Source organism: Anopheles arabiensis, chromosome 2, assembly GCF_016920715.1.
Source record: "Anopheles arabiensis isolate DONGOLA chromosome 2, AaraD3, whole genome shotgun sequence".
Lineage (NCBI taxonomy): Eukaryota > Metazoa > Arthropoda > Insecta > Diptera > Culicidae > Anopheles > Anopheles arabiensis.
The window spans coordinates 24,893,159-24,906,909 of NC_053517.1; the positions used below are offsets into that span (position 1 = coordinate 24,893,159).

At 44.8% G+C, this 13,751-nt stretch overlaps 1 protein-coding gene across 9 annotated transcripts; it reads right to left on the bottom strand.

Moving 5' to 3' along the window:
• Positions 1-74: 74 nt before the first annotated feature.
• On the bottom strand, positions 75-12,904 carry LOC120893831 (troponin T, skeletal muscle). 9 transcript variants are annotated; one of them, XM_040295961.1, is made up of 11 exons: positions 12,778-12,904; positions 10,190-10,234; positions 8,549-8,587; positions 5,375-5,392; positions 3,260-3,626; positions 2,942-3,160; positions 2,776-2,868; positions 2,590-2,670; positions 1,775-1,853; positions 1,422-1,552; positions 75-1,329 (listed from the first exon to the last, which is right to left on the bottom strand). In XM_040295961.1, exons 2-11 carry the CDS (start codon positions 10,210-10,212, stop codon positions 1,237-1,239), a joined length of 1,143 nt encoding a protein of 380 aa, XP_040151895.1. In that variant the 5' UTR covers positions 10,213-10,234; positions 12,778-12,904; the 3' UTR covers positions 75-1,236. The 9 variants fall into 9 exon arrangements, with proteins under 9 accessions (XP_040151895.1, XP_040151894.1, XP_040151896.1 ...); XM_040295960.1 differs by lacking the exon at positions 1,775-1,853 and adding an exon at positions 2,289-2,367; XM_040295962.1 differs by lacking the exon at positions 1,775-1,853 and adding an exon at positions 2,289-2,367 and having other exon boundaries at positions 8,545-8,587; positions 12,778-12,903.
• Between the last annotated feature and the right edge of the window lie 847 nt (positions 12,905-13,751).

Genomic DNA, 13,751 nt, shown 5'->3' on the forward strand with positions numbered 1-13,751 from the left:
TGCGTGTGTAGCATCCGAAAAAAGGGGGTAGAGAAAATCCCAAGCGACAATCTGTTTGTTTCTGAGCTTTGGTGTAGTTTGTAATAAATAATTTATTTATTTTTTTATAAAGAGCGTTCTTCATTTAAATAATTAAATAATCAATTAAAATAGTAAACCTTCATTGAGACAGATGTTATAAGCTGAGATATATATCCAATATGATGGCTCGCTGTTGGGGAGCGCTTGCTGTTGCTGTTCTCTCTTCTCACTGCTTCCTTTGTGTGCTTCTTCGCTCCGATATTGTTCTTCTACCTCTGCACTATTTATGTTTTATTTTATTTGTTTGTTTCTTTTGCTCTTTGCTGGAGCTTGTGCTGGTGGTTAGCTGTTTTTTTACCACTTTTTCTTGCTTTCTTTTCTCTCCACTCTCTGTTGGTGTTGTAGCTGTTGCTGTATATTTTGTGTTTCTTTTCCATTTTCTGTTTCTTAATGCATTTCCTATGGTTAAAATACGCTGAGCTCTGTATTTTCTAGCCATTGCCGTCAAGATGTTTTGTATTTTTTTGTGAATTTCTTTCCGTACCTACACATACACACATTTTCCTTTAAAAAAAAAAAGTAAAACCGCTGAGCCAGTACTGAGGATTGTTTCCGATCTTTATGCTTTCGATTGCATCCGGAGGATAGAATGGCGAAGTGGCCACTGACCAGTTGTTGACCGTCACCATCCTACCCAGCCCGAGAGTGCAACGGAGGCGGGAAGGCAACCCCCGGACGGTGAACCCGACTGAATCCGTTTACTCGATTGGAGGAGAAAGTAAGTTTTGCTTCTAATGGTTTTGGTTGTTGTTGTTGATGTTGTTTTTTTTTGGAAATGGTAGTAGAAAGTAGTTTATTACAAAAAAAGAGAAAGATAGAAATGAATGCCTTCCGATGGAAGGGGCAGACAATGCAAGGGCCACCGAAATTCCGACACGCTTTGGGGTTGGGCTGGGACGTGGGAAGATGGTCCGTGCCGCCCGCTGAGAAGGACACTGTCCGAGGTTGCTGTTTGAAGGTGCTGCGCGAAGCTAGCAGCGCTCGCCAGCAACGGCTGAGATGGCCTTGCGTTGCGGTGCCCGGTCCCTGGTCTCACTCGCATCCCCGCTCATCCCCGCCACTCGTGCATTGCGCCAAACCCCCACATGCGCTGCTTCCCTTCTATCGTTGTTGTCGTCGCCGTCGCCATTCGTCGTCGCGCGTGCGTGCGTGCATTTATTCTTCCTCTTCCTCCTCTTCTTCTTCCTCTTCCTCCTCCTCTTCCTCTTCCTCTTCTTCCTCCTCTTCCTCTTCCTCTTCTTCCTCAACCTGTGGAGCAAACGAAACGGAGCGGATCGGCCGACGGTTATTGGAGCGATCAAATGTGAAGGATATCCTTGCGGCGCGCGCACGCTACTTACCACCTCCTCGACGACTTCCTCGACTTCCTCGACCTCCTCATCGTCGGGCTTGACTTCATCCTCGCCCTCGGGGGTCTCGGGATCGCCCGACTTCTTGCCCGGTCGCTCGCCGAACCACTTCGGAAGTTTGGCTAGTTTTTTGTTTAAGAAAATGAAAATTTTTGTGTTAGGTTATTGCCTCACAGACGGGTATCTACGAACGGAACATTCGCCCAGCGGTTAGACAAATTCACACTTAAACGCGTAACATAGAGTTTTGTGTGTGTGAGTGTGTGGCAATGTCTCGTGTTTGCTGAATGCTCCAATAGCTGAGAAGAGAGCCTTGGCCTGGGCGTGGGGGAGGGTCTACTTACATTTCTGGCGGCCTCCGAACTGCTCCTTCCTCTCAGCCCATTGCTTCTCGAGGACCTCTTTGTTCAACGTGTCAAAGCCCTGTCGTTACGAACGGGTATGAGTATGGGGTGTAGGAAAGGGGGTGTGTACGTCGAACGAAGATCACAGAACATACATGTTAGCAGTCGCAACGAACGACATGAAACAAAGAACATTGGAAACAGAACATATTAATAACATTGGACTATGGAAACGTGTAAGAATAGATGATAATTGCGATTAAATGTTTAAGTATTTCCCAACAACACATTCAATGGGGATTGATCATCATCTACGCCACATATTGGCTCAAAATTCGATGTGAAACATGTACGAAAAATTTACAGCACAACCAGTTAATGACAGTTTTTAACAATCTGCTTAACTCTCACAAGTTTGAACAAATTCGACAATGTGACAAAACAACAAGATTAGCATTTTCGTTTACTTCACACGGTACTGATCGCGGTGCGCGATCGCGCACGCAAAGCTTACTCTTTGTACGCGCCATAAACAGTTCCTGGCGTTGTGCCCACTTTTTGTTAATTTTCTCCTGGTAGTATGCGCTGTAGCCCTACAGTTTGCGATAGAGTGGGAAAGTAGGTTAACGAAAGCGTTGCTATTTGTCACGTCAAATGAGTTACAAAAAATGGTACGTAATTCAAGAAAAAAATGTCATACATTCTGTACGCTACGAAAGGATTTTGTACAAAATGTCACAGCTCTAGAGAACCCTTCAATTGCCCGCTTCTGCTTAAAAGGCTTCAAAATTGTGCGCAATTAATCGAATACTTACACCTTCGAACAGCTTCTTCTTGTCATCGTAGGAGCGGGTATCGACACGACGTTCGTATTTGGAGGCGACTTGGATCTTGGGCTGATGTTACCATGGCAAAATGAGAAAACGATCATCAACGTTCGTTAATAAAAAGGTCAGAGTTGGCGGGGAGAGTACAAAACAAAAACAAACAACAACACTTACCGGGTACTTGCCGGTGAGGGCTTCCGGGTCTAGACCCTTCTTCAAGGCCTTGTGTCTCAGCTGCTGCTTCTGTCTTTCTTTCAACTCTTTCAACTGTTGGAATATTGGGGGTAAGAATTAGAACCTTACGGGGGGAGGAAAGGGAATGAACGGTTGTGCCACTTACGTCGTAATCCTGACGCTTTTGCCTTTCCTCCAGATCGTACTTCTCTGTTTCCAGCTTGACGATCGTCTCCCACAGCTCGGTGGCACGGGCACGCAGCGAGTCGGCACTCAAGCCATCGACCTCCAGGGGCTTGATGCGGAAGGACAGTGAGATTTTCTTTTCCTCCTCCAGCTGTTCCTTAGTCTTGTTGCGTTCCATCTGGGCGTTGGACATGCCGAACTGTAATCAGACAAAAAAGAGGGAGGGGGGCACCAGTTAGCACCAGCAATTCAGCGACCGGCACGTGCATGCACGCTTCTTCTTTCTGCCCACACTTACGGAGCTATCCTTCTTGGTAATGGTAAAGTTGGGTCCCTTCTTATCTTTGTCCTTCATGGCCTGCAGCATAGCCTGGCGCTTCTTCTCGGCCTCCTCCAGGCGCTTTCTCTTCTCGTCGATCTCGCGCTGCTTCTTCTCCTCGACCTCGCGGACGCGGCGCTCCTCCTCCTCCTTCTTGCGCTGAGCCATGCGCTGCTCCTCCTCCGCTCGGGACACCTTGCGCTTGGCCTGTTTGTCCTTGAGCTTCTTGAGTTCATCCTCTTCCTTGGCCCGCTGTTTGCGCCACTCGTTAATGTACTCCTTCAGCTGTTCGTCCAAGTCTGAGCGCTTCTGGTCCTGGCGCTTAATGAACTCGGGATCATCACCCCTGTGGGTGTGCGCGTTTTCCACGAGCAACGGGGAGGGAAGAAAAAGGGGGTGGGGGGGAACAAGAAAGAGAGAAACAAACGGTTAGCGAAGGTACGGAACCAACCCGCCCGGGCGCTGTTTGCTGGCAATGGATCACGTTGCGTCCCACGTCCTCCCGTAGTGTGATGGTTTCGGAGGGAGAGGGGACCGTGACCCATGCGGCAGCTTTACTTTCATGTATGCAATTTTTTTTCGTTGATGTTTATACCGTGTTTATAGGTTGTTGTAATGTGTGGACGACAAAAACAACGACAAACCAAAACAAAAAGCATCCCTCCCCACGTGGTTGTGGTGGTGGTGGGCACATTCAAGCTTGGTATGTAACGGCGCGTCTTTGTGTGTGCGTGTGTTCGAATCTGTAGTGTAGTAGTGGTGTGGTGTAAGGTGTACAAGATACAAAAATGGTTGCACACAAAACAAAACAAAAAAACATCGCAAAGACACATCACACTATGTACAGGCGTGTGCTCAATATGGCACAACCGACAAAAACAAAAAAAAACACTTATCAACATGGACACAAAAGCACGCAACACGTGGCAAGCTTCGATAGAGGGGGCTTTTTTGGTACGTGCAAAATACAAACACCAATTTACAATCGAGAGCGAAAGAGAGAAAGAGAGGGCAATATAGAGAAATAGAGCGAAAGAGAGACTCCGCAATGGCGATGGTGATGAGCCCGTTGTTTGATCGGGTGGAATTATCAACAACGTTGCACAACTGGGATCGGTAACAAACGTGGAAAATGTTGAATGGAAAATGCTCCAATTGGATAGGGAAGGAATTTCGATGAGCAGGCGAAAAAGCAGTTAAAAGTTCGTGTTGAAAAGATGACATTGTTGTTGTTGTTGTATGTAGCACAGCGCAGTCTGTGCTGTGCAAAAGGAGGTGGGATCAATTTTGTGAGCTTGTTGGTGCATGAAGAATGTAAAAATGCATCCCAGAAGTGTCTCGTGTCTTTTAAAGAGCAGAGATGCATCGTTACATTCCCCTCACACCCCTACCCTTTTGAGGTGCACCGCTTATGATGGGACCGTATTGGTATTGTGTCAATCGTAGTAAGCCTGCGTCTTTAATGGCGACAAGTCGCTGCAAAGTAGCAACGATAGGCACCGAAAGAACAGCGACAGCAGCAGCAGCAGCAGCTAGATCACGTCAAACACGGACAAAGAGCGAGAAAGAGTAAGAAAGAGAGAGAGAGAGAGAGAGAGAGAGAGAGAGAGAACGCACAATCTCGGAAGTAGTTCCTTTTTTGCTGAAAACGATCGTGCTTTGTTTAGTGATTAGGCTTCACAGCTCTGCTTGTCGTCGTCCCATCGACGAATGGCGATTAAGGGGAAGACAAAACACGCTTATGTGTGTGAAAAAGGAGAAAGGACCAGTCAGTGGCAATGTAGTGCAGTGTGATGTAATGTATAATGTGTGTGTGTGTGTGTGTGGAAGCATCGGCAGCAACAGGTAAATCCTATCCCGGCAGGCATTGCAGTTCCCGTGGCGCCAGAGACGGGGACGTGGAAGTTAATTGTGAGTGAAGGAAGAGTTTGATTTACGTGTAAGAGTGTGTGAGCGAGTGTGGAATAGTAGTAGTAGTAGCATCAGTAGTAAGTATGGCAGCGGGCAGTGTTCAAAAAATCAGGTGTATAGTATGCTGGACACAACAAAAAACAAAAATCAGGGCTGTAAAGATGTAGTAAGGCTCGCACTTACTCGGATTTTGCTGCCGGCCTGTTTTTGGTATATATTTTTTGTTTTGGTGGGGATTTTGTTTTAAGGGAAGGTTTGGGTTGTTGTTGTAGTAGTTGTTGTTGTTGGTATCACCATGGCAGCAGGGCATTTGGGGGTTTGATGAAAATGTGTTTTTTTTTCGTGTGGTTTAAGGTTTTGGTGATGATGGTGGAGGTGTTGTTGTTGTTGTTGTGCGTTGATATGGCAACGACGATGATGGCAAGATGATACGACGCACGCACAAAAACGCACAAAACGGGATCGGTATCGTATGGCGGATGTCGGATGGCGATGTTGTTGTTTTTCGTTTGTTTGATTTATTCGGACGAACGAATCGTCGACGAGCAGGGCAGGTGGTCAGGCAGGTGTCAGGTTGATGCATTTTTCGAACGCATGTCGATACGCAGTGCACGCGCAGTTTTACGATATTCAGATGAAGGGACGGAGCGAATGATGTGCGCGTGTGAGAGAGCGAGAGACAGGGAGGCAGATATACGACGGGGATACATGGATTACATTCAGCAGTGATGAGCGGTACACGGGCGATGACGAGATGGCGAGAACGTTTTCGTACATAAGAGAAGAGAGAGAGAGAGAGAGAGAGGGAGAGAAAATATCGGGCAAACGGAGATCCATCCGCAAAACGAGTAAAAATGTTTATATATAAAATGAGAGAGAGGAGAGAGAGAGAAAAAATACACAAAGGTATCAAAATGATGGGTATCACAAACGATCGTTTATGTACAGATAAAAATGAAACAAAACAACAAAAAAATGGTAAAACAAAAACACAAAATATAATTTAAAAAACATCTTATCAACTAAACGAAACAATACGATGGCTTGTCACGCTACCACGGATTCTGAGGTTCGTCGGTCACGTTATGTACGATGATATTACACAGGCGCACACACACACGTTCGCACACATACACACACTTTCCTAACGGCGTTAAAATGAAGCATTCGGTTCGGTTCTGACGACACATTCGCTGGGTAGCTACATTTGCTACCTTCGGGCAGCCAATTCCAAGCAGCAAATCAGAGCTTGTTAACTTGTTTATCCTATGGCGAACCAACCGAACCACGGGGCTCGCAGGAATTAGGGACAAGGATATGTTTTGCTCTTCATCATATCCTGCCAGCATGGATCTTGCTACCCGTACCGGACCACAACAATCCTCCCAAAAAAATGCATTTCATTTTAGCGCCCCACCCTTAGTCGGTGTCGATCATCAATTTACAAAAGGATTAGTCAAGTTTGTCCACAACTTCATACACACACACACACACACGCGCAAACACATAGTAACACGCTAGCTCGTGATTAGTAAACTACGTTTTTCATTTCAGTTTGTTTCGTCAGACGGGTTTTTTGTTTGTTTTGTTTTCATAAGGAAGCATTCCGTGCACTGAGGAGAGGACTATAGTTGTCTGTAGTTGGAGGGCGTTTGCTAGAGCTTTCGATTTGTTTGTACACATTTTTACACAGTACAACGTTTCGTTCACCAGTTGTGTAGGTACGATGGAGCTTGTTGTTTTGCATGTACAAATCGGCGTAAGTTAACTCCCTTTAAATTCCAACGAAATTTTACATTGGTGTACAACCGCCAATGATTTCAAAGGTTAAAAAATAGTATACCTACGAAAAAAGTTAACTCTGCTCTTGTTTGTTTGCCTTTGCAAAGGAAAATTAAGGTACTGTTTTGCAACCAGTAATTTAATTTAGTAATGTAATTTAGCAAGGGCAGTAATTTAAATATTATTATTTTTATAGCTACACACACGGGGGCAGCTCAGCTAGCCCAAATAACACACGCAGCTGACACGCAGACGCTTGCTTGGAACTCGCACCCGCAACTCTTCTCGCGCACGTTGCGCACGCACAGTTTACACATGTGGTTGTGAGTTGCTTCGACTAAAAGTATTCAAAACCTTACTCTCCATTCCGGTCTAGATCGGTCTACTGTTCGAAAGCAGGAGGTGTGTATGTGTGTGTGTGTGTGGTAGTACTTTGATTTGGCAGATAAATGGGAAATTGGTAGTTTAACACACTAATGAACGTTAGGCGCGTTCGCGAACGCGCGGGAAGTAACTACAAAGGGGGGCGCGAGGACTTACTTCCTGGAAATAGAGAGAAAATTCTACATTTAGACATTTTCCTTCAAGTTGCGATTGCTTTTTTTTTTCTTCTGGCCGCAATTGAGGAAGTTCATCGTGAAAGAAGGGGGAGCTGGTAGTTGGCATGTTAACAGGAATTGGAGATGGGCGTATTTGTTGTTGAAGGAGTAAAACAAGTTTTTCGAAATAGTTGACAGAGTGTGCTAAAGAAAGGAAGTGCTAAAGAATGCGCGGTAAAGAATTGATATCTGTTCCGATTTGGTTTAAAAGAGCGAAGGTGCCAGGCGCAACTCAACAGGTGCATCAACGTGAGCCAAAGGCCAACAGGTGTACTTGAGCTGGGTGGTTACAATTTTGTTGAACTGGTTGGAATTTTGAACGGCAGTACAGACTATAATAGAGAAATGGTTGCCAATGTGTTCAAATGTGTTGACACAAATTAAGTAATGTGAGTACAGTTTTATCATAACAATTTTGCCTTTAAATGCTTGCAAATTAATGCTGGTTAGTACGGACTGCATACGTGGTTTTAGATACTGCAAGAAGATGCTGCAAGATTAGTGATCTATTTACCATTTGGATTACTATTTTTGATGCTGTTACAATTCAATTGATCGGTACGCAAAAGCAATACAGCAGTATGTAAACTATTGAGCCTTGCTATGCTCTTGTTCGTCCCCTATCGAGCTGCACCCCATTCCTACAATTTTACTATCTAAAGGGCTGATTTTAAATGAAATTTCTTCTCTTCTCGTTTGTACTCGCTACACGCTGGCGCGTACGCATTACGTTTGCAGGCACGCAATATAGAGAGTTAGGGCGGTGTAGTTTCAGACTAATTGTTTATTGATAGATAGACATTGCAAAGAAGAAGATAAAACAGCTACAAAGAGTAGGCGCTAGATAATTACACAGTAATAGAGAGTTTGAGAGAAATATAGAGAGAGAGAGTGAGAGATAAAGAGACAGACGACAACTGAACCTCAATGTGCCACGTGCGGTTTCGGTTTGGGCACGGATTTTGCGTGAACTTACTGTTCTTCTCTGGTTTCCTCGACGACCTCCTCCTCCGAGCTAAAAGAAATGGTGGTGGTTGAGAAAGGGGTAATGGATTAAATGAAACATAGAAGGAAAGGTGGAAAATTTTGGTTTTTTTTTGCCGCGGTTCGATCGCACAACCGCGCTAGATAAGCTAAATTTTGTGAAACCCGAAAGCCGAAAAGTGAAAATAGAGAGAAAAGAAAAATAGAGATGGACGAGACAAATGAAGAGTGAACGATTCGTTCCTAAACGCAACTAAATTATTCTGCCTGTGTATAATCGCAACAACAAAAAAAATATCCTTTTGCGACCAGAGGATCAATGGATCGGAGACGGAGCGAACAGTAAAATGTCAAAAGAAAATATTCACTACCATGAAGATGGAACCACCTCATCCTCCTTGCAGCTTGTCCAAACGGGGTGGAGGTAAAATGCAAAGTAGATCAACGATGTGGTAAACCCGTTCGGTGGAGCTAAAAGGCCTGAGATGACATACACAATAACAGAAAACAAACCTTTCCCCTTCGAAACTCACGCTGAGTGGGAACACAAAAGGCAAACTGACGGTACAAAAAAACAGGAAGATCATCAAAATGACATCAATCTTGTGTATGCTGTTTCTGTATGTGGAGGGGAGGCTGTAGGTGTAACAAATTAAGCTACGTGGAGCAGAACCAGGTGTAACAAATAACATAAAATCAAAACTCTGTGACACATTTCGATACAAAAAACATTACTTAAACTACTCTTAAACATGAAAGCATGAACGGAACAGGTTGGGCGATTCAAACAGACTCCTTCCTGGCTTGGGTGCTACGCAAAGTGTTTCGTCACCTTTTTCGTCACACCTGCAGGGAAGGGTGGAAGGCAAAAAATGCTTAAAATGGCAACAAACCAGTGGAACTGGAACGGGAACGGGAACGGCAGCAAGGCTTATGGTGGAAAGAAATGGTGAAACCGCTATGGCAAAGTGAGTGAATGTAGTGTGATCGTGGTTTGAGTCAAAAGTAATAATATTATGATCTACGGGTTTTGTAGATCACATATTTGCTCGCAGCAGAGAGAAAGAGATAATAATAGACAAAAAACACAGAAATAACAAGATAAAAAGAGCTAAAACAGCCTTAAAAGGGTGAAAATGGACAATTGAAAACAACAAAAAAAACGGTACGGATAGAAAGATATAAGAAAAAAAAACACATACACTAGAAAAAGGGGGGAAAGAAAATAACACAAAATTGTAACAAATAAAATAAGAAAACAGGTGAACAAAATAACGAATAACGAAAATACACCAAAAACGTGTAGACAGATAAAGGCAGAACACGAGTCAAACGAGAACGAACGAAAGTGGTGAACAAAACAGGGTGTAACAAAATAAAAATACAACGAACCAAAGTAACTACAAATGGATCAATGGGGGGGGGGGGGGGGGAGGAGAGTGGAGTGGAAGACTGTGGGGCGATAACATTGAGTGGTGGGTGTGGTAAAAGAGGGGGACGTGGGCGAGTGGGCTTTGCGAACGATCAACGGGCAGTAGTACTGTGCTTTTCGGTTCAGTTTCTTTTTTTTGGCTTTTTTTTTGCTTGTCTGAGTGCGATCGTGAGGCTTGCTGTGTGGGTGCTGTATACTTACGAATACTCTTCATCGTCAGACATGGTGGCAGGGGTACGCTAAGACCTGTGGGTAGAAGGGGTGTCGAAAAGAAAAGGAAAAGAAAGGAATGAGTCAGTAGAGCCTAACGAAAGGGATCAAGATGAGAAGTAAAAAAGGGTTTCTGTGAGTGGAACCTCACAAGGAGATCACAGTGATGAGTGAAAAAATGCATTAATTAGTTCAATTTTATCGTTTAAATTTACTGTGATGAAGGAAAACTGTACGGGGAAAAACGTTTGGTCTGGTCTGGATTAGAGCACCTTTCGAAACAAACAGGTTTCTGTCGTGACCGCGCCTAGGCCGCATGCAGCAGTGCGCTGTGGCAATGTGCTATGAATAGAAAGTTCTATTTTTGCTCAGTCTCATTGGGCCGTTTCATTTGTGTGATTGAGAGTGAAATCCGGTCCAAGAGGGGGGAGGGGAAAAAGCCCCATGAAAAACAGCAAAATCAACCTGTTCAAACGGTATGATGAATGGTACGCACAAGAAAAAGGATTTTTTCCAGCCCAAAAGGAAAACAACCGCAAAAATGAAACCCCGGCTGCACGTAATAACGTATTAAGGTACGTAATATGAACAACCTCTGGGTAAGGCAGGTGGTAGTAAGCAAAGGGGTCGAGCGGGAAACTGTGCCAACTGTTACAAAATAGCACCCACGTCTTTAAACTGTGTTGGCCTACACCGTAAGCAGGGAGTCGAAAGAAGAAGAAAAAAAAACCCTACAAAAAGTGTTAAAAAAGAAAAACTTGTCATCGTTTTTCTCCCCGCACGCAAACACACAGGCGGCGCCGAAAAAAAAGGCAACAGGCCGCCGTTTCGGAAGGCGAATTTATCTATTTTTAACCATCCGCTCGTTTGCTTCATAAGCACGACGTCGGTAGTGCTTGTGTGCATGAGTGTGTGTGTCCGTGTGTGTGTGTGTGTATTTTTCCCCCTAGAGTGTTCGTGTTGTTTTTACAGCTCATACCAGTTCGCTACCAAATCGGTGAATCGGTGACTTTGCGCAGACACAGCGAAACGCGTGGTAAGGTGCGCACACGCAGGCGCAATTGTGTATGGGCAGGCCGAAAGGCAACAAACCGAGGGAAGAAAATGAAGAAAAAAAAAGCAACTTCAACCGAGACATTCACATACAACACATTGGACATCTATTTCGGGATACCTATCGGGAGGGTAGGAAGAGTAGAGAGGTATTATGTGGCCGAACATCGAACATCAACTTTTTCCGCCTAAGGCTGACCATATCTGGATCGGGTATAACCGGTGGTGAAAAAAATGCAGAACAGATGTAGTGTGTAACGTAAAGTTAAACTTGCTGTTTTTGCAATTTAGCTTTTAACAAACATGCAATTTGGGAGGTCCTAATAAACCTAATCGTTCAGTATTTGTGTCAACAACGATCACTAGATCTAGCGACCAAAGAATTCACCCTGCAACTGCAACAAACACATCAAACAGTATAAGGCAGGTTGGGTTTGCAATTTAAATGATTATTAATCTCCCATTTGAAGGCAATCCCCCTCAAAGGTGTGTTACAGTTTGCAATGCATAGGGCTTGCTCGAATTTAGTTAATTTTGTATGAAAATTTTGATATTTTTCTGAAGAAAAGCAGTGCTCTCATCGTTCTGCAAGATCACTAACAAGCAGATAGCATTAACCTTCGTTTGCGTAGCAACCGAAATGTATGTAACCAAGATCAGCTCTGCTAACTATGATCGAAAACGGTAAAATTGGGCCACCACTGCGCAGTGGTGCACCATTTCGCATATCTAACTCTTCGCACATTTGCACATACACACATACACACTCAAATACACACAGATAGACACACACGGACACACAGACACACATAAAGAGTGATAGAGCCTGCCCAGGGACCCGCTGGTGTAAATATAGCTCCAAATCATTAGCTCATTTCACCACTCGGCTGCACAACGTCTTTTCATTGTTTTTTTCCTACTTCTTCTTTGCTCTGCTTTGGCCTACAATGGAAAACACATCCTAAGTATGCCCTGCAGAAGCCACGGCGGTATCGCTAGCAGTGTACTACTCCATCAAATGCACTTGGAGGCTGTATTGCTTGGTTCACACTTTGCGCATCAGTCCTTATCACGCTCTGCTCCAATCGGTTCCCTGCTCGTTATATAACTGAACTTGTTCCTTTTTTTTTTTATCACACCACAACGATTGCTGGTAGAGAGCAAGAAGCACTGGCACGGCGGCGGATCGAGCTACGTGGTACGGTTTAAGGCCGGGTTCCGTACCCGGTGGCGGAACTTTCTCGATCTTTTCGAACGAACGGGGAAGCACACCCCGCTCCGTAGGAAATGGCAATTTGGTCGCAGTAAAGCGAACCCCAAAACCGTTTAGTCTAGCCAATGAAATCCACTAACGGGCGCAACAAAAACCGATGTGTACCAGGGCTAGGGTCAATATTTGATGCAGCGTAATCGCTTTTCCTTTGCTCTCTGTCCCTCGGTGCAGAATAAGAGCAGAAGTTCGTTGTGGCAAAAACAGTGTGTAACAAAATGATTGGATTTGGTGCCAGAGTTTGGCCAACACTTACTGCTGCTACAAGAAAATGAATGTACGCACTGATCCGGCGGCCGTCGTCGAACTCAGTGTCACTGCAAGCGATGACTGAATCAACCAGCACCCGGGACCGTCGAATCCGGCCTAGAAATGGGCGCCCGAGTCGGGTCCCGATCGTGAGACGTCATGTTGGTGTTGTCCTTTTCCTTCTCACTCGTTCGCACACAGCACCGTACACCATTCTCATGTGCATGTGTGTGCGAGTATGCGGTGCGTTCGGGTATGGCCCCAGCAAAATGATTGCACATCGTTTGCTACGCTCGTGCCGGGTTTGTTCTATTTTCAGTGCAAACACGGGCGCTTTTTTTCCTACTCCACACGGTTGCCAGTACCTTTGGCAGGCGCAGATGGATTTACTGTTTCGCATTTTCCTGCACCGTCCGTGGCTATATCAATGTGTGTGTTTGTATGCATATATTGGTCCGAGTCGGGTGCCGTTTGGAAAGTGGAATGAAAAGAGAGCGTGGGCTAATCTGCGCAGACACGGGTTCTTGTCTTGCGGTTCGGTTTATTTATTCTTTCTCTTTTTTCGTTTTTGGTGTTCATCTTTGCCCGTCTGGTAAAATATGTACGGGTTCGGCAAAACGTGGCCACACATGTACACACTCTCCTATAGCTCTGGACAAAAAAAAAGCATGCGATCAGTAGAAATGGGTGGGCGTGCATTATCTAGAAACGTCTTAAATCGATGTGCGTGCACACTCTCACGTCGGGGTGTGTGGAATAGCAAACCCTTTGCGCACTAGTAGGAATGATACTGCTTGGTAGTACTTTTGCACACAACCTGTGACTTCCATTGGGCGCGTAAGATGTACTTGTACCAAGTGGGGTGGCGAAAAAGATGATTTGGTGTTAATCAATACTATAGAAAAAGACAAACCCCAGCATCGAAACGCACTTTGAACGCATTCGCTTGAAGGAATCGGTTTTGCACACCTACCGAATCCA

Coding starts and splice junctions, on each gene's coding strand:
- LOC120893831 (XM_040295961.1), bottom strand. CDS start 10,212: ATGTCTGACGATGAAGAGTATTC. Junction 2,671..2,775: donor CCCTCACCGGCAAGTACCCG/GTAAGTGTTGTT, acceptor TGGTAACATCAG/CCCAAGATCCAAGTCGCCTC. Junction 1,854..2,589: donor AGAAGAAGCTGTTCGAAGGT/GTAAGTATTCGA, acceptor TCGTAACGACAG/GGCTTTGACACGTTGAACAA.